Source organism: Coccomyxa subellipsoidea (genome assembly GCF_000258705.1).
Source record: "Coccomyxa subellipsoidea C-169, whole genome shotgun sequence".
In the NCBI taxonomy this organism is placed as follows: domain Eukaryota; kingdom Viridiplantae; phylum Chlorophyta; class Trebouxiophyceae; family Coccomyxaceae; genus Coccomyxa; species Coccomyxa subellipsoidea.
This window is the reverse complement of record NW_005178041.1, coordinates 2,542,305-2,569,544: the sequence shown is the minus strand read 5'-3', so window position 1 is coordinate 2,569,544 and position 27,240 is coordinate 2,542,305. Positions and strand designations below refer to the sequence as shown.

The 27,240-nt window shown below is 52.4% G+C and overlaps 5 protein-coding genes across 5 annotated transcripts; 4 read left to right on the top strand and 1 right to left on the bottom strand.

Moving 5' to 3' along the window:
* The first annotated feature begins 1,666 nt into the window (after positions 1-1,666).
* On the top strand, positions 1,667-4,080 carry COCSUDRAFT_64642 (SET domain-containing protein). The gene is made up of 7 exons (XM_005651242.1): positions 1,667-1,953; positions 2,082-2,222; positions 2,392-2,679; positions 2,854-3,030; positions 3,166-3,319; positions 3,502-3,603; positions 3,692-4,080. The coding sequence occupies exons 1-7, from the start codon at positions 1,840-1,842 to the stop codon at positions 3,844-3,846; spliced, it is 1,131 nt and encodes a 376-aa protein (XP_005651299.1). The 5' UTR covers positions 1,667-1,839; the 3' UTR covers positions 3,847-4,080.
* Positions 4,081-4,203: 123 nt separating this feature from the next.
* On the bottom strand, positions 4,204-6,984 carry COCSUDRAFT_12504 (tocopherol cyclase; the record flags this gene model as incomplete). Its single annotated transcript, XM_005651241.1, has 10 exons — positions 4,204-4,305; positions 4,442-4,570; positions 4,748-4,906; positions 5,143-5,255; positions 5,442-5,619; positions 5,780-5,952; positions 6,064-6,121; positions 6,239-6,404; positions 6,437-6,561; positions 6,736-6,984. 10 exons carry the CDS (start codon positions 6,982-6,984, stop codon positions 4,204-4,206), a joined length of 1,452 nt encoding a protein of 483 aa, XP_005651298.1.
* Positions 6,985-7,289: 305 nt separating this feature from the next.
* Positions 7,290-7,956, top strand: COCSUDRAFT_83584 (hypothetical protein; the record flags this gene model as incomplete). Its single annotated transcript, XM_005651512.1, has 4 exons — positions 7,290-7,404; positions 7,502-7,542; positions 7,648-7,740; positions 7,843-7,956. 4 exons carry the CDS (start codon positions 7,290-7,292, stop codon positions 7,954-7,956), a joined length of 363 nt encoding a protein of 120 aa, XP_005651569.1.
* A 3,240-nt stretch (positions 7,957-11,196) lies between these two features.
* Positions 11,197-22,113, top strand: COCSUDRAFT_39754 (MFS general substrate transporter; the record flags this gene model as incomplete). The annotated part of the gene is made up of 25 exons (XM_005651240.1): positions 11,197-11,430; positions 11,563-11,661; positions 11,964-12,017; positions 12,869-12,946; positions 13,592-13,790; positions 13,930-13,965; positions 14,363-14,553; positions 14,707-14,856; positions 15,144-15,294; positions 15,342-15,345; positions 16,934-17,144; positions 17,301-17,426; positions 17,537-17,672; positions 17,790-17,851; positions 17,951-18,049; positions 18,283-18,396; positions 18,776-18,974; positions 19,240-19,370; positions 19,501-19,623; positions 19,853-20,008; positions 20,245-20,409; positions 20,720-20,879; positions 21,203-21,456; positions 21,611-21,706; positions 21,880-22,113. 25 exons carry the CDS (start codon positions 11,197-11,199, stop codon positions 22,111-22,113), a joined length of 3,462 nt encoding a protein of 1,153 aa, XP_005651297.1.
* Positions 22,114-24,073: 1,960 nt separating this feature from the next.
* On the top strand, positions 24,074-26,699 carry COCSUDRAFT_12409 (Uroporphyrinogen decarboxylase; the record flags this gene model as incomplete). The annotated part of the gene is made up of 8 exons (XM_005651239.1): positions 24,074-24,230; positions 24,337-24,400; positions 24,508-24,705; positions 24,877-25,050; positions 25,207-25,327; positions 25,496-25,637; positions 25,938-26,086; positions 26,463-26,699. 8 exons carry the CDS (start codon positions 24,074-24,076, stop codon positions 26,697-26,699), a joined length of 1,242 nt encoding a protein of 413 aa, XP_005651296.1.
* Between the last annotated feature and the right edge of the window lie 541 nt (positions 26,700-27,240).

Here is a 27,240-nt window from a genome sequence, read left to right as displayed (position 1 = left end):
TGAGTGAGTAATGTCCTACCTGGGACATTTGAATGCATGGCATTGGCTGCAAGGTTGAACATGTCTGTGATGGCAGCCCTAGTCAGTCTTGCATCTTGCTCACTCTCCGGGAGAACGCCATCATGCTCATTGGCACTATATAGGAAGCCCAGCCGCACCCAGGCATCCAGGCAATCCAGAACCTGGGGTGCTGGGAGGGCCCATGCCGGATCCCGGCCACTAAGGGCTCCAAGCAGAATGTGACCAACCTTGCCGCTGTACTTCAAGGCCTTCATCACACAGCAGGAAATGTGATTACATCAATACAATGCTGGCTCACAAACGTCCTCAGTAACACTGATGCATGGCTGTGCAAGCGGAGATATAGCGCACCCTGTTCCTCATGTCATCAATATGTTCTTGCGTGGCAGATGCAGAGGTACCGGCAGCTGCCCACGCAGCATAGCGCGTGTCTGTGGATTCGACTGGCAGTGCCTTCAAAAACTCCATCAGGGCCGCATTTGGAATTCTAGAACCTGCACGACCGCATGGCTTTGTTCTCATCCTTGTACACAAAATGGAAGCACAGCTACATGCCCTCTGGCATGTTGTGATGTATGCAGTGCAAAAGAATCAGGCCATGATACACGCATGCCATGACAAATGGCAGCGAGGATATGGGATGCCGATTTCTGAGGCACTCACAGAGAGTATCCACAGGATTGACCCAGTCCATCCATTGCACTGCGAGAGCTGCCAGGGCGGCCACAAGGTACGGTACTGCTGCAGCTGCATTGTTCGATGCGGAGATGGTGCAATCAATCAGCCTCTGCAGCAGGTCTGGATAAAAGCCAGCTTCTATTGTGGTCAGCTGGCGCTGCACCTGGACAAGCTCACAGGTGACTACTTCAGACAGACAAGATGATTAGTGGCACCGAATGCAAGAATTTATGCACATATGTCAGCAATCAATACCGCGCAGGGCATGTTGGCACCTAACATTGGTGAGGACCCGCACCTTTCTGCGCAAGCTTTGCGCGCCGAGAAGGACAGCATCAGGTGGCGTGCTTGGAGAACATATCAAGGAAATGATCACCTGCGCGGGCACTATAGTTGTTTTGGCTGAGCCAGAGCTCCACGTTTCCCCTGTACTAGGACATGGATTCTGCCCACCTTCCAGGCTGATGGATGACGTTGGAACTCAATCAGATACTCATCAGCCGCTTTTCTGTCTGCTGAAGATGCTGTTGGTGCGTAGAGGGCTTGCACAGCAAGGATGACCTGCTGGCCTTGTCGATGCTCTTCTGCCTCGGCCATTTCTTTGGGGACGCTATCGTGCCAGAATTATGCCGTCATGATATTGATGTGTATTTAAGACTTTAGCAAGTCATAAGGCTGAGATTCTCTTGTTGAAGACAACTTCAGCATGGAGGCATGGCTATTAAGCGCGTCGATTGGGGAGGATCTGTGGTCGAAGGCGCAGCACCAACAGCACGGAGTGAACCAGTGACGCTCATTTTGGTCGATGGAAGCCAAAGAGAAAGGGAAGACTGCCGGTAAAGAGTAGAGAGTCTCTACTAGAGACCTGCATGGGATGAGTCATCCACGTGCTGGCAGCACAGCAATTTTGGAGGAGTTCAAATGGACCGTGATCCCGTCAAAGTCGATGATGCTAGAATGTCATTGACATTGAACATCCTCTCATCAAAAAAGCTGGCACCAGCCAAGGTATATAGGTGGACGATAAACTTGGGGAAAGAAAGGAACTAGCCCATCTCTGAGTGACTATTGAAGTACAAATTAGCTATTCTTAGCTGCCGCAGATATTGAAATTTTCAATTTGGGCACTTCGATATAGCGATGAGAGCGGCATTGATTCTCGTGGCCTTCCTGGGCATATTCTCTCAGTGCTCATATGGGTCCATCACGGCAGAGGAGAAGCTTATAAGATGGATCAGAAGATGTGGTGGAACGGTCAGTGAACATTTAATAGGATCCAGTCTACAGATTATATACTTCGGCAATCAAATGTTCCATTGCACTGTTGTATAGAACAAGATGTTTGTTCAAAAGTACTAAAATCCAAGCAAAAAACTGCACAGGTTGATCTTGAAATCACAAACGTGAGTGATGAGGGGCTCAGAGGAGCGGTGGCTGTCCGGGACATGAACAAAAGTCAGATCGCTGTTCACCTGCCTGCGCACATAGCAGTTGAGCTTGGAGAGGGCCACGTCACATCAGAGGTGAAGACGACAGCTCCTCAACATCACAGGATCTTGCAAATGTTCATGTCGCATTTCGAGGTCCCTGTGCGCTCTGTAGGGAGGACATCAGAAACACATGATGGGCATGCGCCTGTGAAACGTATAAAAGCACACACGGAATTCAATGTTGTTGTGCTGTCAATCGCAGGAGAACACAGTAAAGCTTTTTAGATTGAAAAAGGAGAATTCAGCATGGAACGAGTCAATGCTGCCATACTGGGAATCCCTGCCACAAGCAGGGACCTCGATGACAAAGCAAACATATCCTGCGGAGCCGCTAGATCTCCTGCAAGACAGGATCCTTGAAGCTTCGATCGTTGTCCACAGCGCCTACACCAAGAATGTATATGATGGCGGCAAGCCAGCTCTGATTGAGAGCTTCCAAGAGGAGTTCCCTGGCGTGAGCTACGTGGACTTCAGCCACATAACATCAGTGGTACGATCACTAGTCTCACTCCACGCCCCGGCTTTAGCATGAGATGTTTCCAAGGACAGACCGGGAAAATCATCTGATTCAAGCTGGTGTGAGATGCTGTAAACTCACAAATCTTCACTTGACTCCATGTGATCTGCACACCACACGGCTGACTTGCAGTCATGCTTACTGCAGGTTGCTTCGTACGCGTTCTTGTTTCCGAATGAGGAGGGCGTGGCCAAGAGGATGCTGCTGCCTGTGATGGACATGCTCAACCATGCAGACGGCACAGAGCACAATCTGGAGATCATGCAGGCTGACAACGGGGACTTCTATGCCTACACTCTGCGAGACATTGATAAGGGAGAAGAGGTGTGTTGATCTCTCCAGCCTGTCATTACTGCATGGGCTGTATGGTTTCAGCTGCATGAACTGGCATGCCTCACCCCTTGAATATATCTGTAGAGAGTTCATGGCTGTAAAGATGAATATGTGTGTGTTGTGCAGTTGTTCCATGAGTACAACACCGGTATCAGGAGGAATGATCAGTCGCTTTTCCACTATGGTTTCATTCGCGAGCATGACCCTCCAAGGCTGATTGCGCAAGACCTGCCGGCAGGCAACCTGTATGAGCCAGCAGCATACTCTGAAGAAGACTATGGTGAACACCTGACTCTCTTTGTGTCCAGATGAAAGCAACAAGGAAAGAGTGGCCTGAATGGTGGGCATTTTGATGGAAGATTTGAAAGAGTCTTCTCTTCGAGTGAATGCTTTCATGCACCCGAATCTTGAGCTACAGTCAATCTGCCAGAACGTGCAACGAGACTATCTTTTCTGCTGCAGAGTTCGGGGGTAGGCTCGTGAACAAGGCTGAGTTGGCGCGCCTAGAGGCCATTCTGAGCTCTTTCCCCACCACAGAAGCAGAGGATGCCAAACTTCTTGAAGGTATGCATTTCTCACCTGATGTGTACACATGCATGATGACATTTGTCACCAATTTGAGGCAGCTTAAAGAATGTTGGGTACTTTGCAGGGAAAAATGGGGGCTGGGCAGGTCTTCTAGGGGGCCGAAGCATCCAAACGCCATTGGAACGCATGTTTGTCAAGTACAGGATGCTGCGGAAGCGGGCACTGACCGAGGTCATCCAAAAACTGAAGGATGCTCTTGTTATCACCAAAGAACTTTGAAAAGCTAGCTAGTGTTGAGATGCTACGGTTGAGTCGATTGCAGAGGGCCAGCAGAATTTTTTAGATTAGACACATGTACTGTCTTTGATGTTGATATTCAGAAACTCATGACCGTTTCCAAACATAAATGATGAAAAGACACTTTGTGCTAATTCGATACTTATCGCTGAAAGCAGTCTGCCGTGGTCCGAATTCCTCCATGGCCACGTATATATTTAAAAGAATTTGTTCTCCCAAGGATTTGTCAGTATAATGAAATATTTTGGCTGCCCTCCCGTCTTGCCCCCTCCCTATCTCTTATTATCCACCCTTGACTATATAGTCCCGTATACTGTTCTGAACTTCCCCGAAAGCTGGCTACAAGCCAGGAGGGCGCAATGCCTGCGGAAGAGCCGCTACAACACTCTCCACGTCCACTGGCAGGCCCACAATGGACTTCAGCGGCTGCTGCATCTCCGCCTGCAACACCACAACCACCCAAACTCACTTCAGGCACCACAGAACCTTGTGTTCTCCACAAGGCAGTGAAATGGCAGTGAATCTCTGATGTCAAGGGTCCGGCTGCCACAAGGTGCATTAGGATGTTATCTCACACCTGAGCTTGCCAGGTGCTCCACCAAGGGCCGCCGCCCACCTCAACTGCCCCATCGTTGGTGTGCAGATCAATCAGAGGCTCAGTTCTCCTCACTCCCGCACTGTCTCGGCGCCACACTCGCAGCCTCACCTTCACTCACCACAACCCCTGTTTGCATACAAGTCTCACTTTCATCTTACCACGCAATACCAGTAATTGTATTGTTTGAGGTATCCATTATAAATGTAGATCTCATGCTCCACCATTAGGCTCAATTTACACTGCATTTAGTATGACATCGCTCAATTAGGCTGTTATTGAGAGCACCTCGCCGTGGAAGGAGTCCCGGCAGAAGACATCCAGGCCGCGGTCAGCTGTGGGGGCGCGCAGGGGGGTCCCCGGGGAGCTGCAGCCAGCTTCCACCAGCGCCTCATACTGGCTGTTCTTCGCATAGATGCGCCAGCGGCCCCAGGGCTCAACTTCCCACTGCACCAGTTGCAGCCAGCCTCCTTTATACCCCAATTCTGCTTCATTGCACTAATACCGCACTGGAATTGCAATCAGCTTCGTTCCAATACATGCCGCACTGTGATTGCGGAGAGCTCAGTGTATCACAGCAACCCAAGCAGCAGAGATCCCCACAGTAAAGGCGCTACAGGCTGGGACATCTGAAGGTCATGGAAGCATGCTGTCAATACCGGTATGTGATGTGCGGCGCTCACCTGCACGTCGCCATTCCAGGGCACCATCTCTATGAACTGGCCCTTCCAATGGATGCCCACCATTCCTACATCCTCCTCCACCCCTGGCAGCTGCAGTAGGCCCCTTCTCGCACCTGAGCCACACAAGACACTGAATTTTACATCACTTACCCCTCTACGCTCAGGACGTGCAGGCACACTGATCAAGTCAGTCTGGTGTTGAAGTCGAACTCGACAGACAGTCTGCATGGCTACGTTTGACAGGCTCCCAGCCAAAACATGTGCTCATGATTGGTTGCTCAAAGCATCAGGGCACGCACCCACAGCTGTCAGGCTGGCGTCAGGCTCGCCCTCAAAGCCGGTGGCGACCACCCAGAACCACTTCTTGGGGAACCCGGCCCCCCAGTTCTTCTCTGCGTATGCTGGTGCGTCTGTGAATTCATAGCGGCGATTCCCCCACTGTACCCACCCGCTTGCAGTCCCCCGCGCCATCAAGATCTGCACAGTGCCACTTTTAGATTTGGAGCTGAGCTGTCGGCAAGAGTCAGCTAGGAAAGAAGACCAGAATTTCCAGAATGATGGGCGACTATAGACATTGTTATTCCAGGGACGTTCCGCATGACTGATGCATGCATCCATCTTGGCACCCTGAGAATACCTGCCAGTGTGGCTCGAAGACTGGGAGTGCAGCGAGCCAGCCAGCCGTGGCCTGTTGCTTTCCAGCCCGTGGGCCCCAGCCGTCAATGGGCGTCACCGAGAATGCCCACTGTGCTGAGGGCACCGTGGATCTGAGGTCTCCTCTCGCGCCAGCCTCATCCGCCACCAAGCTTCCTGCGCTTGCATTGTGCCATGCTTGTGCAATGACTTTGTGCGGAAGCCATCTAAGAATCTCTCTTTATTGTATTTTGATGCTTTCAAGGGGGCAGCAAAATTCAGTCTCACCCTGATGCCAGGTCTGGCTTGCCTGATACCCCTGGTCCACACTTCTGTCGAAGGCATCCTGGACATCCATTCAGACTCAGGAACGCCGTCCATCAAGAGAGCCTGAAGTAGAAATGGCGATGCAATGCAGACTTTTCTTGTCGAGGGGGTCGAGCACGAGATATTAGAGTCAAACCTGTGGAAGGATTGATTGCGGCGCCACTCGCAGTGCCTGACCATTTGGAGCTCTGAATCTCGCTCCCAGAGCCAAGCTGTGCTGGTCAGCCCAGAATGCACCCACATTATTCGAGTACTGCAGCAGATAGGAATCTCCCGGACCCATTATCTGCGCATGTGCCTTTCTTGATCATCCCATATCTCATGCTTTCTCTACAGCAAGGTGAGCCAGGGCACACTTGTACATGCCTGAGCTCCGACGCCTCCGGTCTGGGTATTTCCCTTTGGGTCTTCGATCGAATATATGAAAGCAAAACTTTCTCCCGGTCCTCCAAGTGACACCTGAGCACAGTCACACCCTGGTAGACCTCCTCTGATATATTGAAGTATGGGGCAGTGACAGTGTCCAATATGCACCTCGAAACTCGGCCACGTGGCCTTCGCTTGTAATCTACAGTAGCTTACAATTACATGAGCCCTTTGCTGCATTAATCCAATGGTTGAATTGGCAAATACCTTCCAATACCACCCCTCAAAGAAGCGATCCCTGGACCCATCGAAGTGGTAGCCGCTGTGAGGTGTCGTGACACTGGTCAAGGAGCCATCCCCATTAAATTGTCTCAAAGATGTAGCCTTGATTCGCCAGTGCTGTCTGATCCCTCGTTCAGATACTTTGTAGCTACGTCCTAATACGTGTGATCTGGGACTCGAACAGGTGCATGCGACGTCTGTCGTGAGACGGTTGTGGAGTGATCCGAATGACATTGCTGCATGCACGTTTCTAATTGTGTTTTGTAGCAACACTAACTTCAACTGGCGGAGAGTTGCTTGAATTCGAGGACTTGATGACTCACCGTCACGTGATCTTCTCAGAGCCGGAACAGTTGCATGGGACGAATTTAGATGTTTGTGAGCGCTTTCGTCTTCGCCGAAATTCGTGAGATTATTATTGGGTCTGTTTCTGAATTTCTGTGAAGGTGCTTTGTTGCTCAAAAGCACAGACACCCTCCAGATCATATTGGAGATCTAAAATAGCGTGATGTGGTTTCTCTGACAATGTAGCAAGCATAATGTCAGCATCGAAGGAATGGATGTTCTGTCCTTTGACTGGATCTCTGCTGACATTAGACGCGACATCTGGAGTGGCGAAATGTCCCATCTCGGGGTGGCAACGCAAGCTAGAAGGTACATCATCCTTGTCATGGCACTGAGCCTTAAATGTTTCTTTCCTGTATATCGTACTCATTGACATGAACATGACCTTGCTGAGTGCGTTGTGCAGACTTGGATGGAAGCGTGACGGTGAGCAAAAGCAACATTCAGGTGAGAAAACCTGTACAAGATGCACTGCAGCGTCTGGGAATTACAGCAAGCTTCTACAACTGGTCAATATTGAGGTACCACTTACATTGTTTGATGGTTGTGCAGGATTACAGGAGGCGATTCAATCTGGAGCCCCTTGTGAAGGAAAAGAAGAAAGAAGATGAATTTTTAGAGCAGCAGGGCCGAACCAGAGCAACGGTACGGCCGTGATGTTGCAATATTCGCAACGTTTGGATGCAACAAGACATGCTCATTGCTGCTTGTGTGAGGCTGCACAGCTTTGAACCGCTGCTTTAACAGGTGGATGATGATTGTCCCAAGTGCGGCAATCACGGAATGGAGTACTACACCCGCCAGCTACGCTCTGCTGATGAAGGACAGACAATATTTTACGAGTGCCCAAACTGCGGGTGAACCCGCTGCCTGACCCTTCCAAGTTCTTGCACTGTTATCTTGTAGTCTTTCTGATGGGGATCTTTCGGTGGATGTCAAATATGCATCCCCAACCACACAATGGCAATGATTGGACAGTGACTGAGTGATTGCTGATGGCTTGCAGGTACAAGTACCAACACAATTCTTGAAGCGGCTGGCATGGCTGCCTAAAGAGGGCATGCAAGCCGAAGGAAAATTATGGAGTGTGCTTTCGGATGACCATGAAGTCAAGTTAGCTGCCAGCAGTGTGCCAAGTTTATTTTCTATGGTCAGTGCCTTCGTTCCAGCTGAGGCTTGCTGAATTTTTGAGGTTGGGATCTATTATATATCATTCTTGGAACGTCTTGACTTGACTTGCAGTGCAAGGTGCATCCTGCAGTCACAGCACGGTGCACCTTGCTGACCTTCACAAAGAGCTCGAGCTAATAGCTGGGGCTCATCGCGTCACAGCAACATTGCATTAATGCCATGCTCTGTGATGGTACCTTCACTAGGCTAGCGGCTCAATTGTACAGCAAATGATCTGCCACTGGCAAAATAAAATAACAAGTGGGAGCGCCCGCGGGCGGCCACGAGGTCATACGCGAGCTGGGGGGCAGAACCAGTCGCAGGCCCGTAAAGCCAATCGCCAGGGAGATATTTAGAGATAATCTAGGGCCAAAAACGGGGCAATCCCCCTGGAAAGGCCTCTAAACTGCGCCTCGCGTTCCGTTCAACTGCCGTGGCTGCCTGGTGAGCAGCCACATGGCATAGGGAGGGGGCAAAAGATAGAGATAATCCGTACCAGGTTGACCGATAGTAAAGGACATTCGCCTTATGGCGAATGACCAAAAAGCTGGGCACCACCGTAACGGTGACTGTAGCCTGCAGATTCAATCAATCAAAAAAGTTCTCAGCTGATCAGAGCTGCAGCGCTGGCATTCTATAGCTAGGGAGGACGCGGGACATGCGCGATTAAAATGTAAGAAGAATCTGCTTAAAGTGGCCCATCTGTCGGAGGTTGGCATGCATGCAGCCTGTTCTCCCCACGTGCACTTGCTCGACCAACGTTGCTGCCAAATTTGGCTTCTCGTGGCCTTTCGTGAACGCTTCCTTCTTGGGCTCTCTAGGCGATTCTCTCAACAGGATAGAAATTTATTTGTCGCAGGTTATAGTGTAGCAATAGCTTTCTGCATCGTGCGTGATCAAATGCGCCGCAAGGCTGTCTGTTCCTAATCTATATAACTGGATGTTGTTGGCATATGCATATATTGTGCTGGTATACACGAAGTGAAGACATCTGATGAATGATCTGACAAACAATCTGACTGAGAACTGATCGTGTTCTTTGACAAGGAAATTTTTGGTTATGTGGGAAGCTTTACTGGTGTACTGTGACTGATCAGTTGCCTTGCATCGACTCGTGTCTTTAAAAGCCTTACATAATGGGCGGCACAGTCAGGTAAGGAAATTGAAGGTAACCGATTTCAAAAATCTACATCCAAGGTGCAAGTGGGCCAGTTGGAGAACTTCACCAAGGAGGTTGTGACCAGGCTCTGTTGGCAGGTGCTTTTCTCCAGAAATGCCTGATCACCCACATTCCTCATTGCAAGATGTAGATGCCTGCACTTCCTAACGGTCGGTTCATCAGAATGAAGGCTTTGAAGTGTTTGGGTGCTGGGGACAGGGGCAGGCGCAAATAGAATGGGCGTCCACATGCCGGTGGAACAGCTACCAGGGCAGAGCGGAACAGCTAAGCTGCACAATGCTGCTTGCAGCCCTGACCTCCTCGCAGAAAATCTGCAAGGACACTCCAGCAGACATGCTGATACAGCCAGCGCAGAGCGCAAAGAGATTCACTCCTCGGGAGACCACACTGCATGCAGCACTTCCAGCGAGCAGCAGACAAGGCCTACCAAACGAGACCCATGCAGAGTCCCTGATCTGTATGCGTACAGCGTGGAGCATACCCATGAGCACCAGGAAACCCTCAGATCAACCAGCGCCAGTCGCAACAGCATGTTCCCTTGTCTTCCATCATCACATGGTAAGCAAGCACGTGACATTCTTGGAGTACACAGAAGATCTGCTTCTTATTCAAGCCTGAACAAATTAGGTGGCAGAGCCCGCCCATGTTGTAAATTGACCAGAAGGTGCAATGTGCAGGAAGCCCAGCTCATCATGCATTACTTGACATGAGCTTCAGACTGACGCACAGCAGAAACTCTGCAGTCTTGTTGCAGACAGTCCAGGTGGGAGCCTAATACGATCACATGCAACTGCAAATCGATCTTGATGCAGGAAAACTGATATTCAATGTATGCAGGAGCTCTATGACTACATCTTGGATACACCATTGGAAGTGCTTCAGGAGCACTCCCACCTAATTGCAGAACTGGGAAGTGTCTTGACGCATGCGGAAACTAGCAACGCTTTGCACTTTGCAACAGTGGCAGCTAAGCAGGCCCTTGCAATGCGCCTGAACTCACCAAATGAAATCAGAGCAGATGCTAGCCAAGTTCACAAATCCTCCTCCTCTGCAGAGCGACCCACAGGCCGGACATTCGAAACTTGCATGGAAAGTCTTGCGGAAGCAGACAGATTGATGGCATGCCTAGAATCCGCCACTGATCATGCTGGCTGCCTTCGCGCTCTTGAAGACTTGCACAGGCTCATCAGCACGCCAAGGGGCGCGCATGCAGCAGCAAAAGCTGACTGGCTAGGTGATTACTAATTTTCTTTCTGTTGTTGTTGTTGGCCCGGGACTTCAAGATTATGTGGCATGGATTGCAGGTCAAGGAAAAGATTAGTCATTGTGACAATGCAGGTGCATCCCGGCACCTCTTGAGCGCATGCCCATCTACAAGGGATGACCGTCAGCTCTGGCTCCTGATGTCACACATCCTGCAAGGCCTACTAGCGACTGATAAGGTCCTAGCAGAGCAGCTAATGGCACTGGCGTGCCAATGTGGCACGGTCATGGTCCCCATGATCTCTAGGCTGGCCACCGAGGCTCATACTACTGGCACACGGCAGCTGCCGCTTTCCTTGGCTGATCACAACATGGATCCCTATACAGCAGTGTTGTATGAAGCAACGCTGGAGGGCTCACAGGCCACGGCATTGGCCATGGTATGCACCTGTTTCACCTATTATCTCTGGGTCTACTCTGAGTCTGCAACCATGATCCCAAACTCTCAGGGTAATGTTTCTTGCACTTTCCTATTGTGCCACGTTGATATGTGGTTTCCAGGCACAGCCTCCTATTTTTCCTCTCTGCTGCAGGCTTTGCTGGACCTCTTGGCGCAATTGCTACACGCAGCCCATGAATCATGCAGCGGCACACTGTGTGCAGAGACACTGCAAGCCCTGGATGCTGACAGTCTCATTCCTGCGCTCCTCTCGCTCTTCATTGCCAATGACACAGCATCATACGGCGCCCGATACAGAGCCATGCTGGTCCTGACTTGGCTGGTGCGTGCCATTCAAATCTGTCAGCTGCCCTGCAACAATGTGTTTCATTTGCATGTCCAAACGTATGCCATGCAGGTCTGCAAGCACAGTGGATGCATGAAATAATCAGCGTGTAGCATGTACCTAATGCAGGTGCGTTGCGTGGGTGACACTTGGCGCTATGCTTGGAGCGACCCCGGCGCTCAATGGGACAGTGCGCTGGCGGGCTGCCTTGAGCCCATCATAAGGCAGGTCTGCTCCAGCTGGCACAGACGCCCACCGGGCAGCCTCCAGGGCAAGGCACTGCTGAGGCAGGCGCTGCATTGCCTGACTGAGATCACCAGGTCGCTGCCTGCCAGCATATGGGCTCCTGCATGGCAGCAGGTGCTCGGCCCATGCTCCCATTTGATTATATCATAATGCAGTAATAAAATGACATGCAAGGCTCTTCAGACCACACATGCAGCAAAACTAATGTGCAAATTGGACCTGCATGTGAATGGTGTGATCTGCTATTCATGATAAATCCAAATGAGGGTGCCGCTGATGCGCAGGTGGGTGGCACCTACTGGCTCACAAATCTGGCGCGGAGGGATGAGCAGTGGCAGGTGCGCGCATGTGCCCTGGGGTTGCTCGCCAGGCTGGCGTCACCTGCAGCGCCTGCCACACGGCGCATGCTCATGCAGGCCTGGCGCGATGGACCGGCCATTGCAACACAGGTGAGGCAAATCTTCATCAAAGGACCTAAAGCTTATGCTCTGCTGGAAGCACGATTAATGAGGCTGCCCAACAGACTCTATGTTGCCTTGAAGAGATAAAGAGGTGTCACGCAAGAAATGTGATCTAGTAGATCATGCCATCGATTAGCCAGATCATGAAGTGCGGTAGTAAAGCTGCTTTGGTGCCTGCTGATCCTGAGATGTGAGACTGGGTGACAGATGGCACAGGACGCTCAAGAAAACAAGCAAATACGGGCAGCAGCGGTATCCTTCCTGACAGCAACTCTTGACACGTGGTCCGGGAAAGCTCCCCAGCCGTCATGCCAAAGCTCAGCCACAATTCCAGCAGCAGCAGCAGCAGCCACAAAGACAGAGCGCGCAGCCAGCAATGCTGGGCAGCAAAGGACAGCTCAGCACGCTGACAACCCAGAACAGAGAGCTGCCTTGGACGTTGTCAGCCCATCAGATGCCTGCTGCACGGTCACCCAGGTTTCTTTTTGCCAGACGTCTCTCAAACAGCAGCAAGGTCATTGCCTATGGGACTTCATGCCTGCGCTGCTCAAGGTGAGCCCAGTAACACAACCATTTCAGCTTCTTAATTCAACTGATGCAAAATGCTGACCTGCTATGACCCAGACAAGCAGGTGATTATCAAATGCGCGGTCCTCGCAATCTTCTAGGAGAATGAGAAGGGTGACATGGAGTGCTCGAGAGGAAATTACAAATGATGTGGCCTGCAGGACGGCCTTGAAGATCCACACATGGCAAGGGCACTGACAGGCCTCCTCCTGCAAGCCTCCCTGGCAGATGCAGCCAATGTGCACGATCTCCTCCAGCAGGCGGAATGCTGGCCTGATATCCTGCGCATCTTTGAACATGTCAAGCCTCTTTCACAATCTTCCAGAATGTCGCAACGCCTAGACAAAGCGAATTGTTATGAGCTCGAGCTGAGGCCAAATGGAGCTGCCATGTGGGCAGGTGGGCACCTTCCTTGCAACCCATTCATTTCTTTAATGTCAATTCTGACATGCAATAAAGTAGGTAGATACTGTCTGCACAGAGCTTCAAGCATGGCGGCTGAATGTCTTCTTTTTGCCAGATTCTGCCGCCAATGTGGCGCAGCTCATGACTGTGCTGGTACAGTCTTCGTCTCCAGCCGCAGCCGCTTTTTCCACATGTCCCGCACATCTGCATGCTCTGCTGCATTGCTACGGTGCAGCCGCAAAGAACACTGATTGCTCGGATTGGCACTTGCATTGGAGGCGGATGTTCATGCTGCAGCATGTTGCCCAAGCTGCTGCTGCCCTCTCATCGGTAAGTCTGCAAACCTATGTCAACGCTGCAGAATCTTACTCCTTTTGAAATCATGGCTGTGATTTTGGCGTCGAAGTGTCTGTGACACACCAGATCTGCTCTTGAATGCACAGGATTGGAAGGTGTAAAATGCCCTGATGTCTGCGCAGAGGGCCTATCTGGCAGCAGAGGATCTCATCTGCGTGCTTCAAGATGAAGCAGAAGCAGTGACCATGTCTGCAGCACTACTACTGATGGCATCTGATGCAATCACTGTGCCCATGCAAACAAAGCTGGCGACCTGCCATCTCCTGACTGCTCTGCTCTCTCCCAGAGAAGCCACCCAGGCCCTCTTCTTGGATCCCACGGGTGTGCCATTTGAAGGATTGCGATCCCATCATGACTGCCACAATCACAATATGAATGCAGAGGTCAGCGCATGCATGCAGGAGGTGGCATCTGGATGACATGGCTGAAATAAGGATCCAAGTGGCTGTTGTTGGTGCAGGAGAGGAATGGAAGCTTCCGGGCATTGAGGGTAAAGGTATTTGTGTTGGGGCAAGTCTCTGTATGAGCTTGAGGAGCATGTGGTCCTGGCCTTTGCCTTCTGAGAGCGGAAATGCAACAGACCCACAACGGAGCACTGTTGCCGCTGCGCTGTGTGCCGTACTTGCCTTCAGCTCGTCAGCCAAGGTTTGAGCAAGCATCTTGCTGCATACATCTCCACACACCGGTATTGAAACTTTGATGAAAACAAAACTGCAGCAGCAGCAACAGCGCACCCGATTACTTTTCGGCATATATGCAGGACTCTGCTTTGGAGGCCAGGCTGCACGTGTCCTTGATCAGAGCTGCGGAGAGCGCTCATGCGCTGTTGACTCCCAAAGCCCGCTCAGGACCCAAAGATGGCCACTGCGATTCACAGAAGTCAGCTGGTGCAGCCAGGAGACAGGCAGCACTTTCAGCTCTGGCCAATCAGCGCAGAGCCAGAGCAGCGCACACTGCAGAGCAGACCAGGACTGCTCACAGAGGCAGTGGGAGTGTCGGCCTGCAGCAGAGCACAGCATGGCAGCAGCTGCACTGGGTGCTGCTGCTGCTGAAGCACCTTGTGCTGGACTGCCCAGTGTCTCAGGTAGGGTGCGCAAGTCGCCGAGCATTAATGCACACATCATTAGTGATGCAAAGAGGTTGCAATGGCAATCATCAGCCACTTGCATATGGCGCCATGTCAGCAAGTTCCCTGCATCTGAGGTCTGGAAGTGATCCGAATTCTTCCCTTGTGCAGGCGTCTGTAGCAGAGGCTGGTGGCATTTCTGTGCTCGCTCGTTTATGGGACTTCGCCTTGGGAGAGCCAGAGCTACTGCAAGACCTGCTGGGGCTGTCGGGGAATCTGGTGGCGGACAGCACCACTGCGCAGCGGACATTCTTCTCACAGGTGCCTAAATTGCTGCACTTGCTTGTCTCGTGTCCAAGTTTGCGAAATACATATTGAATAGATATGAACACTTGTGCCTACATGTTCTCACGGCACAACAGTGTGTGCATCGCAAGCAACAATGCCCAGAGCCTTCAGAGGTGGTTGTGTTCTTCCAGGGCATGCTGGAGCGCTTGGTGAAGCTTGTAAACAGCCAAAATGTGGACTCGAGCACTTGGATCTCGTCTTGGGCTGTGTTGAGCAACATGGCTGCGAGTCACCATGGGATCGTGGCATTGCTCAAGCAGGCGTCCCTGCTGCCTGAAGTGATGCGCATCACGCAAGAGCTCTCGCGCAAGAAGCAGTGGTGCAAGCTCCCAGCTGTCCTGGCTGTGCTGGCAAATGTTGCAGCTTCCAGAGAGGGGCAGCGAGCGCTCCTCAAATTGGCAGAGCCTTCGGGTGTGCATCGTCCTACCAATCGATCACGATTGCTTTGCTGTTCTCAGGCAAGTGAGTCTTCGTACAGCATCAAAATTGGACTTTGTGCTGAGCAGGTTTGTTGGATTTGCTGGTGACTTTGGCGCAAGCACAGCACCAGCAGACAAGCACAGCAGCCGTGCTAGTATTGCATGTGCTGGCACATGCGCCAGAAGCCGGTACACACTTCCTGGCATATTCACCGATGCTGCCATGCCTAGTAGCGTGCCTCGGCGCGGCTGATAGCAACAGAGAGTGCGCATCGTACGCTGCATCAGCGCTCTGGGCCCTGACTTACAACTGCCAGAAGGTGGTTCCTCGATTCCTTTGGAGCCGCGGCCGGGATTATTTTACTCCCTACCTCGACTCATATTTTGCAAAGTGGACAGACTTTGCAAGTAATTCTTAATCTGTACATTGACAACAATGACTGTCCGCCAATGCTGCTCAGTGGTTCTTGCGCTGTTTCGCAGGTCAAGGGAGCACTTCGCAAGATAGCCAGTCTTGAGAGCACTCTGGCAAAGGCCAGCACTTCTTTTCAGTTCGAGCCGGAGGTAGAAGGAGGTGGTTGTGATAAAATAGATGCTGTGGGCCGTTGCTCTGTACATGTGGCACGTCTCACCCAGTTGCTTGGCACTTGCTGAGCATTGACAAGACCTGCTCTGCCCGAGCAGCTGCAGTGTATTAAATATTCAATGTTTCGATGAGATCACTAACTTGCTTGACCTTGATCAGCCTGCAGACCTAACAGCTGTAAAGCATCCGAGACATCAGCAACGGCCAGTTCTAGATACGGGACCCACTCGCAACAAAATGTGATAGGTCAAGTTTCTAAGAGAAGGAGAGAGAATGAAGGTGAAGTCAGCTGTCTTTGAATCGGTTCAAAAAAAGATGCCGTCACTCAGGTGACTCATGACGTTCCGGAAAGCATATTTGCGTGATGTCGCCTCTTGCGAGGCAGTGTCCTGTTGATCACCTTTGTTTGTCAGCTGGGGCGATCAAACTTAATGATGTCTTGGCAAAGTCGTCCCTGTGCTGCAATTCTGGTCCAGTGTTCGTCTGACCCCGAATAACGAGGGTTTTGGGAGAGTGTGCCTGTGCGTGTCTATTGTCATCATATTTGCAAGCAGTTGAGAACAAGTTAGCTACATAAAACGAGGTGAGCTGCAACTACTTGCCTTTCCTCCTCTATGCCGGGCACTCACACGCAAGAATCGGCTCTTGCCCAGATCACGAGACTCCTCAGTACAGCTCGCGATATAGCGGAGCCGATGTTGCATAAAGAATGATGGTGATAAACATGCATGATGCCGTCCTGCGAATGACCGTCATATGTGCCGATTGGAACGTCTGCCTTCTGCATTCTCAAAGCGATGCATGTGTAAGTGATGACTGATGCTCATGACGCGTATGGCATTTATGACATGGAGATCAACCTCATAAAGGATGGAACATGAAGTCAGCTTGAATATCTCTTTTCATCCTACAACCGCCATCAACCAGCTCCAACTGATGGAAGCTGTACAGCAGCTCTGCCCTAGCAAAGCAAGAGCCCACCAGCAAGACATCCAAATCCCGCGAGTCTGTAGAAATTTAGAATCTTGCGCACTCCTGCATGCAGGACTGGAGGCATGAAACGCGTGCCAAAGGCCTCAAGCAGCAAAGTCACAGTATGGGCGCGTCGGCGAACCACGCTGGCCTGTGCTGTGGCCTTCACAGCCGAGGAGGCGGACAAAGTCCTTCTGACCTCCATGTACCTAGCCATCGGCAGCTCGCTGAAAGCTTTGCCATCACAGCTGGGTCAGCTGACAATGTACCGCGCCCTTGTACAGGTGAAACTCTCCCCAAAGTCATTGAGAGCGGGGATTGTCCATCAATGACTAGGAGCACGACCTTACCCTCATCAATAGTGAGGAGCAATTGCGTGGAAGTATGTGTCATCGATTATGTCTGACAACCTTTCTGACAAGCTTTCCGGTGACGTGCAGGCCATCTTTATCCCCTTTGTGGGCATCCTGGGCAATGAGTGCAACAGGATCTTTCTCATTGCAATCGGCAGCCTTTGGTGGGGCGGCATGTCGATCGGCTTTGGCTTTGCTCACCGCTTCCAAGAGGTGTGCTCACACTCGCCATTGTTTGCACGCTACAAAAGATCACCGCCTGAATTATCTCCAAGCTTTGAAGCGTATGTGCATGCCTGGGCTCTGATCGCACTGCTGCACAGGCCACCATCTGGGCTGCTCTCTCCGGAGTGGGGTTGGCCCTGGTTTTGCCCTGCGTGCAAGCCATCATTGCAGAGCTCTACACCGCCTTTGAGAGGGGCCGCGCCTTTGGCTTCCTCTTCACCGTCTCTGCCCTGGGTGAGCCATCTTGCCATCATATTCTGCACGCCGTAAGCTTATGCCTTGCAGGCAATACCGTGCAAGTGCCCTGTCATCAAGAGAGCAGGAGTGCTATGTGCTACCTGTGGCATGCAGGTGGTGTTATTGGAACCTTCTGCGCAATTTCATTTGGGAACAGGGCAGTACATGGGGTGGAGGTGCGTTGCATATCACGTTTGCTCCCTGCGATTGATCTTGTCCCGCGCATAAAGATGGAAGGACTACCAAGACATCTACTGAGGATCACTGGTGTGCAGGTTTGGAGGGTCCTCTTTTGGGCGATGGCAGGCATTTCCCTCATTACTTGCGTCATCATCCTGACTATGGCAGTGGAACCCCGGTCGATTAACAAGCAGGTGAGCTCTTGCTTCAGGCAGTGCTTGTCCCCACACTGCAGATTCTTCACGCGCGGCAACAGCAGCTTCTTTTGTGCCGCCCTTTCCCTAGCTTGACTCACTTTGAGCCAGATGAATTCCACAACAAGTCACAGCCGCCATGTTGGACTCGCCAGATCCAACAAAACCAAGTCAACCGTGGGCACTGCTCTATGTTCGCTCAAGGGACAATGGAGCACCTGTGCTGCGGCCAGGTGGCGGACGGCAAGGAGGCAGGTGCCGGGGGAGGGGAGCAGAAGGGGTGTACAAAGGCGGTGCTGTGGCGGATGTGGGGCAGGCTGGTGGTGATAATGGAGGGGGCCTGGAGGGTGTTCAAGACGCCCTCCTTCCTGCTCATCCTGCTGGGGAATATCATAGGCACCAGTCGGCCTCAGCATGGGCTACAAGATCCTCTACTTCCAGGTGCGCATCCCTTTTCTGAACAGCCCCATATCCTGCAGCCTGGCGCCCACCAATTTTTAAATGCAATCCTCCATCCATTGCATGACAACCACGTGCGCATGTTTGCAACCAAGCTCAGCTGTACTGTCTCCGTATCTGCTATATTCAGGACAGTATTTAATGCTTACTGGTCGTTCAACCGTTGATGTTGCCCTCTCTCCTGCCAATGCTTCAAGCTAGGGTTTGCTGCTTTGCTGCCTGCTGATCAGAGGACCACTGAGCATCAATTGTTTACTTCTGCTGCAGCTGCTTGGTTTCTCTGATCTGGCGACGGGCGGCATGGCGGTGTGCGCATCGATCGGTGCGGCCGTGGGCTTCCTGCTGGGCGGCGGCGCGGGTGACTACCTGTCCATGCGCTTCCCCAACACAGCCCGCCCCGCCGTCAACCAGATCAGCCAAGTGCTGGCCGGGCCCCTCTACGTCGCCCTGCTCAAGGGCCTCCCGGGTGAGATCAATGCTTCCCTCATTGTGTGTCTGTCTCATTTTTTCCATGAACTTTTGCACCGCATGCTTGGCGCGCTCTTCACGTCATTAAGACCTCAAGCTCTCCTTCATTGCCCTCATCTTCAGAGCCGAGCTGAGCGGCCCCATGTGCAGGATTGATGCTCTTGTAGCTGTGGTTGTTTGATAAGTTGTTCAAGCAATCGTGCAACAGAACAGGTGGGTCTGCTTAATTCTTCTGGGTTCTGAGGAGCATTGTTTTCTTGCAGGCTCCTCACGCTATGCGTCCGGCTACCCGCACAGCCTGGACCATTATGCTGCGCTATATGGCTTTGTGCTCTTCTTCATCGCCTTCTTTGGCACCTGGCCAGCCTCCAACAATGCAGCCATCTTTGCAGAGGTGGGCCATTCCCTCGTTGCACTTACCTGCGATCAGATTCTAAAGAGCAAACACAATTCTGTGTATGGTGCGCATGCCCAAATTTTTCAGCCCATACGGCATGGGTCCACAAGGCTGATGACTTCTGTAGGTGGTGCCTGAAGGAATCCGGACGTCTGTGTATGCGTTTGACAAGTGCGTGGCTGGAGCCATTGGCGCGCTGGGCGCTCCGCTCATTGGCATCCTGGCGGAGCGCGTGTTTGGCTTCAAGGGGGTGAACTGCCTCTCTGCCTACTCTGCCATGTCAGCGTTGCGCAAATTGAATCCCACAGCTCAGCTGCCACTCCTTTTGCCTGTGTAACATTCTTGAGAAGCCGCAGATAATTTATCTGATGTGTACTTGGAGTCCCTTCCTTCTGCCACTGCCAAGCAGGGCAGGCTCTATAGGCAGACAGCATGTTCCTCCTGATGAATGGCGTGCTGAGGGCAGTCTTGATGTGCAGAGTCTGGGAGACAGCCACGGCAGCGGAGCCAAGGCTCACGGAGGCGTGGTCACTCCAGGCGTGGCCGCCAACAACGTCAACAATGCGCGCGCGATTGAGAACGGCCTCCTGTGGATGACCGTCATTCCCATGATCCTCAAGATCATCACCTACGGGGTACCCTCCCATTTGGCTAAATTGCAAACCCCTCTGCAGACTGTAGCTGTCGTTGCTTGCACGTGCTCGCAGCAGCGGATCTTGATGGGCTGCATGCTTGCCTTGTGAGGGAGCCCAGCACCGTCAAGCATGTGGTTGCACACAAATGCAAACCACGTTCACTGGGAATGGTGGCATTTTCCAGAACTCAGTGAGCAAACATCATTGGAAGGCGCTCGATGGCTGGCTGGCTGCAGGGCTTGTACTGGACGCTGCCGAGGGACAGAGTGGAGGAGCTCTTTGAGGAAGAAGTGGAGGAGGAGGAGCAGGCGGTAGAGGGGGCCGATTTGGAGGCATCCAAGACCAAGAAAGACATGGACGATGACAATGCGCCGGCAGGCCTGGAGCGGGCACCTACCCTGGTGCGCTGTGCTCTGACTGAGAAATGCACACTTTGAAGCTTCACAGCCCGAGTTATTAAATTTGCCACCGGCTGGCATGATAAAGACAAGCAGTGCAAGGCTGTTTATATCTTGACACCGTGCCACCTGTCCCTGAAGGCTATGTATACACCAATTGCAAGCTGGCACCTTAGGGTCCAGTGAATGCACAATTGCATGTCGCCCCTTCCAAGGTCCAGTACAGGGGGTGTAAATCTTACCGTATGCCGGGTCTCTCATCTCCTGCAACCGATGCTTTGCTCGAGCTGATGCACGTATTTCCCCTACGCAGCGGCGCAACGTGTCGATTCGGCGGGAGCTGCGTGGAGAGGAGCTGAGCGATCGCTACTTCAGCCTGGACCTGGCCACACTCGGCCGCGAGGCCATCCGGGGCCTGCTCAACCCCGCCAACAAGCCAGCCTCCCAGCTCAACCCACTCGCCGTCTTTGCCGGTGCACACCCGCTCTTCGTGCCGATCTCCCCTTTCAGATCACCCAATGGTCACTGGCATGAGCGTGCCTCAGATCCTCAGGTCTATAATAGGAAGCTTCCTGCATGTGCGCACTGGAACACATGGGAGCGACACTGCTGCCGTTTCCCTCCCTACATGTGGTTGAGCGCTGATTCGTCCTCGGCAGAGGCTCTGGTCAAGGGAAATTTAGCCAAGGCGTCAAGATCTTTGGGGAGTGTGGACTCACTGCGAGCTCTGTAGCTTATGTTCCTGTAAGCCAGAGATCTTGTAAGAGCCTCCTGGGCGGATGTGGCACCCGTGCAGGCGCGGCGTTCGACGTGAGCCGGGACACGGCGCGCACGTCGCAGTCGCGCGCAGAGCTGAGCCGCGAGTACCGCAAGACCGGCAGCGCCGTGGTGTCGCGCGCGCAGCTTGGCACGCAAACTCTCGAGTACGCAGACGACCGTCGGCGCGCCCGCGCCTTCACTAGCCTGCCGGCAGCTTCTGGGGACCTGCGCGGCGCGCTGCGATCGGCAGCCGGCCCAGCCTCCGGCGGCCAGGAGGACTCAGGCAGCCAGGTGCAGAAACTGCCGTGCTGCTTGTCCAAAGCTACGCTGAAGGGCAGGCTCTTCATATGCAAGTGAAATAGCCGGAGTGCTTTTGTTTACAGTGAGTTGAGGCAGATGGCTGGGATAATGAATGGATGTGAGAATGAAAATTTTACTTCTGCAGGGATTGGTGGATGAGCGCCCGCCGAAGAAGACCCCAATGACCTTGCCCAAGTTCCGCGCTTCTGGGCAGCCGCTGGACAGCACATCCTCTGCACAGGTGGGCTCTGCCTCCCAATCAGAAGTCCTGCTGCTGCTATGAGCAGTCATTTCTGTGGATACTGGTGGATTGCCCACACACCATGGGCATCACTCCTTTTATCACTCTTGACTGAGCAATGAGCCTTTATTGGTCTGAGGGTGGAAGCAGCTGAGCCTGATACCGCCTTGTAGGGCCTGGATCCATCCTCCAGCGGCCAGCGCAGCGCTCGGCGGACGCCGCCGCTGCCGCCGTCGGCGCGGCGCGACCCTCGGGCCACGCCACCGTTGTGGGAGGGCGACACGGCGACGCCGGGGCGCGGCGGCCGCAGCCCCCTCCAGCTTCCCAGCGTGGACGAGTCCGAGGAGCGCCCCGCCGACAATGAAAAGACCGACGGCCGCTCCAGCGCCTTGCGTGACTCCCCATGAAATCCCTCAGGGGGGATAAGCACACTTACCCTTACAGTCCCTAACAACCCCTGCTTTACCGAGAGAGTCACACAAAGAGGTCCGCCCCGCCACCCAGATGGATAAGTGGTGTGTGGTGCGAGGTGGTGCACCTGATACGCGGAACAAAGCTGCTGCAGGTGCTGAGTTCCAGCTGGTAATCTGCAGACGATTGTGTTAGGAGATCTGGTCAGTGTCAGCCAAGATTAGAGGCAATCTTCCTGCGCCAGATCAGATGGAATGTGCAAGGACCCTGAATGCAGCTGAGGCCCGGAGGCATCCGGGGCTGCTGCTTGCATAGGGTCCATCAGATGCTACAACAATGGAGGACCAAGCGAGAGAGAATGAAAGTCACGTGTTGTCAAGCCAGTAGGGTGTCTGCCTGCCACAGTCGGTGTAGTCAGAGTAGTCTGGCGAATGCTGCCAAGTCAACAGGTCTGTTCAGATAGACACAGTGGGGTCAGAGATGGAATGGGTTGCCCTTGGGGCACAGAGATGTCTTGCCTGGGCTGATTGGTCGCAGAGCTGTGGGCTGTAGAACAGAGAAGGTCGTGTCCAGTGAAGTCCTGGTCTAGAGGAGTCGCGCATATAGCCACTAAGAAATCTGTGCTGGTACCTTTGACACTGTACTTAGCTCACGATTCCCCTCCTTTATCATTTCGCATCAGTCCGTCCAGTGACTTGCATAGCTGAAGTTGTGGGTCACATTTGACCAGATATGATGGAGGAACATGTGACGCATTGGCACATGGACCATGTGCCAAAGCTTTTCCCTTCAGCTTGTTGTATGCAGCTAGCTTTGCCTGGGGTGTCAGGGCAGACTCTGCTCGGAATATATCTAGATGTATGCAGCCATTTTCTGAACTACACAATTGCAAGGCAGCAAACCCAGCATCTGCAATATTAGGACTTGATGACCTGCACTTTCTGCGATCGAGGCGTCAGCACCTAGTATGATTTTTTTCTTTTGTAGATAGTGGCTTGTATGATGTCCAAAGCCTACTCCTGCTTCAACTGAGGCAGCTGCCAGAACAGCAAGTTTTTTATTTCATTACAGAATAATGGGATAATTAGACATTGCGTGTCATATTTTAATTCGTATTTGAACGAGAAAAAATCCCCAGAAGACATTTTGCTTTACTACCAGAAGTGACCCTCATAAGGGGCGCCGATGATACAGGATTGTGTGGTAGGATGAGGATGCTCTTACATGAATTGAGGACCGGTAACACTCTTACAAGAAGCCTCCAGAATATGAGCCTTGCTTGGGCCTGTCACCAGTGTTATAACCTTTTTCTTGGATCAATACTCGGGCAAGTGTAACCAAAATACTGCTCTTAGGTACTTTTGCTCTCTGGGGTACCAAAAGCAAATCAGGAGGCCAAGTTTTCTTGAGCTCACAAAGCAGCCCGAGGCGTTTGCGTAGCAGCGGATGTATGCGCCTGCTATGAGTGTCCACAGCATGCAGCGCACTCTGCGCAAACCATGCATGGCTGTCTGACAGCCTACCTGAGGTAGGAGTCCCCAGGAACTCACTCCCGGGCCGGGAAGGCTCCGGTATACCGGAACGGGCAGAATTTTGCATTGAATGCCGTCTGTGGCTCAAAAGCGCGCGGCAGCGAAGGCCAAGAGCATGGCAACTGACAGTGCTGGATTAATGTTCAGTCACAGACAAATAATTGTTCATGTCTTTGACAATCAACTAGATAGAATCAGGCAATTCAACTTCTTCCTTTCGGGCGAAATCACGTGGACAAGGCGAAACTTGGTCCGAGATAAGATTTGCTGTGTCGCTTTCTCTTCAAAATTCAAGCTCTTTCTTCATGATCCAAATTCAACAAGATACTAACATTTCATTTCTCCGAAGTTTGGAATATCGATGAAAAGTACCCCTTGATTTTGAATTCCTAACTTTTTATATTGCGTAAGACGCAATTGCACAATGCAGACACAGTTGCATGCCCAGTTTCAGGGCATAACAAGCACATTTACGACGAGAAGACCGTCATGTTGCCACACATCAAGACGTCTGAACGCCCACAACATCGTGCGTTGTTCGGCAGAGGATCCTTTGCTACTAAGGGTGGCTAGGGGAGAAGGTGCGCCGAATGATGCTCATTTATGGAGCACTGTTTGAATTTCTTCATCCTAGTAGGCATTTTGGTCATTTGAGCAAATATCCACCTCCTTTTGATGTCCGAGCAGATGCAGAAAGGACACCTGTCTGGCTGATGAGGCAAGCAGGCAGATACATGGCGGAATTTAGGAAGTAAGATCCAAATCCTCCTATACAGCGGCACTGAACGTCCAAAAATCTGTGGATGAGAAGCACCTTGATCCGATTTTCAGGCATCTAGATGTGCTCTGCTCACGCAGGTACTCAGACCGCTTGCCCTTCAGGGAAAGGTCTGAGAACGCAGAGATAGCCACAGAGCTATCGCTGCAGCCCTGGAGGGCTTTCCAGCCAGACGGGGTCATCATGTTCAGCGACATCCTGACCCCACTCCCTGTGCTGGGCATAGAATTCGACATTGTGAGGGGCAAGGGACCAGCCATCTCCATTCCCATCAGAACGTGTGCCTTCTTCCCATTCATGAAGAGACAGTGTCATGCCTGGCAGCATGACAGCATTGTGCAAGGGAGCCCACTGCACTGATGGTTCAAGCCAACAGAGATCCTGCCAAATTTCAAGCACCGACAAGGTTTGGCCGCTGAGTGTGTGAGAGCTGGGCTCTGCTGGTGCAGCATGGAGCAAGTGAGGGCGCTGCGGCCGATGGAGGACCCAGACAGCAGCCTGCCCTTCATCAGGCAGATCCTCACAAACCTGCGCTCGGAGGTGGGCAATGCCTCCACAGTGCTCGGCTTTGTCGGCGCCCCTTGGACCCTGGCAGCCTACTCCATGGAGGGCACCTTCCAAAAGTGCGCCTGCACCTCACCTCAATTTGATCAAAGCCCGTGTGGTGTAGCATCAATGAGCTACACCCAGGTCCAGCGTGACAAAGATGTAGCTTTTCAATACTCAATGGGAAAATGGGGGATTTAGATCATAAAGAGGTGTTCTGTTGTGTGCTGCAGGCAGTGCATGGCCACGAAGAAGATCATGACAGCGCAGCCTGCTGTGCTGCACGCGCTTCTGGACCACCTGACTGAGGCCCTCATAGTCTATGTCTGCCATCAGATTGACAGCGGGGCACAGGTGCGACTCAACCCATGGCCAACTTAGCGGAAGTTAGGATGCACTGAAATGCCTGTCACCTATTTGTCGACGCAGTTGCTTACTGGATGCCCGACACATGGCTGACTCAACTCCGCAAGGCAGGAAAGCACGATTGCTGACAGAGACATGGTTGCTGCATGGCGGCAGGTGGTGCAACTATTTGACTCCTGGGCAGGCCTGCTGTCGCCAGCGCAGTTTGCAGAGTTCAGCCTGCCCTATGCGCAGCGCGTGATCGATGGTGTGCGCGCCCAGCGGCCGGACACACCCCTCATCTTCCACGCCAATGGAGGTGTGTTCTCTGGCTGCTGCCTTCCCCAATATGATAGCCAGGCAGGCACACACCACAGCGCTGCTGTTGTGAGAGCACCCTGGCACTGGGGATCTTGTCTGCATGTTTGAAGGAATAAGCTCCCAATAGCACCTGCAGAGTTGATGCTCAAACGAAGAAAGGAAGGATGAGGTTGGAAGTAAGTGAATCACAGGCCAGGACGACACAAATGGCACTCAAATTAATGGTTCAGGATGGGGCTGCCTGTGTTGTGAGGCGCCATTGCGGAAAAAGCAAGATTTGTGCCGCGGCGCTGTGCAGGCACGGGGAAGCTGGACAAGGTGGCGCAGTGCAGCGCGGATGTGATTGGCCTGGACTGGCACACAGACATGGCCGACGCGCGCCGGCAGCTGGGCGCAGGGCGTGTGCTGCAGGGCAACATGGACCCCATGCTGCTGTTTGCTCCACAGGTGTGTGCTGAAGCAAATTACTGTTCAAGCATGATCTGAGCATTTTAGCAGTAAAGTAGTATCTTTTACAAGGTGCTGCCCCGTCCGTGGTCGCCCTAGCGTGCTGTTGCTGCCTGCTGAGCAGTATGTGCACACCTCTGTGGGGCAAAAGGCTGTCATGGCTGCTGTTGCCTTCTGAGCCAGTGCTGGCATCTAAGGGGGCAAATGTGGGGCAAAAGGCTGGCACAGCTGCTGTTGCCTGCTGAGCAGCGTGATTCTCCTTTTGGCCAAGCAAGGGTCACAGCTGCCTGGTCTGTTAGGGTGTGCGTAAACCTCATCGGGACATGGCATGGCTACAGATGGTGAAGTATTTATTGAACACCTCCTGTGCTTGCAGGACGTTCTGCGGAGAGAGGTGACCAAGGTGCTGCACGCCGCGGGCCCCAGGAAGCACATCCTGAACGTAGGGCATGGAGTGGCTCAGGGAACTCCCGAGGAGAACGTGGGTCTCTTCTGCGAGCTGGCACGGCAGTCTGCCAGCATTCATGCCCAAGCAGAGATCTCCCTCACAGACGAGGACATGCAGGCTTTGAATAGGCTGGGGCAAAGTGAAGTTGGCCTTGTGGGGTGCTGACACTCCTACTAGATCATTGGTTCTGAGATTTATGATGTAAGTTTGATGTCCGATGTAATCTAAAATGTGCATAAACTGGTCAAGGCTTGCCGAGGCCAACTCCAACACACGACAGTGAGCTGCTGTGCCTGGACATCATAGTGTTGTCACTTCGTCACCATACAGCGCAAGTCTTTAACCACAGCTGTGCACACACTATCATGACTCCCTGGACCTATGGCCATTTATAAACAGCTGCACCTACCTGACATGCATACAGGCGGCCCTTTTTAAGTCTTTATCCATATCTGGTAAGTTCAGAAGATAGGTGGAATCTAGAGCAGTAATATTAGCGTGCTGGTACCTAACCTGAATTTTTTCAGCTTCCACCTCCATTCACTATCCTGGTTCGACGGCGCTTCCAAGAATTTGGCTAAAATTAGATCTGTCTTGACAAGGCGATCTCCAAAGCTACAGATTGAAAACATATCCCATAAAAAGATCTCGATTTCTCTTACGATATCTTTGTGTTGCAACTGTTGACCTGCTCTCTTGCAAGCAG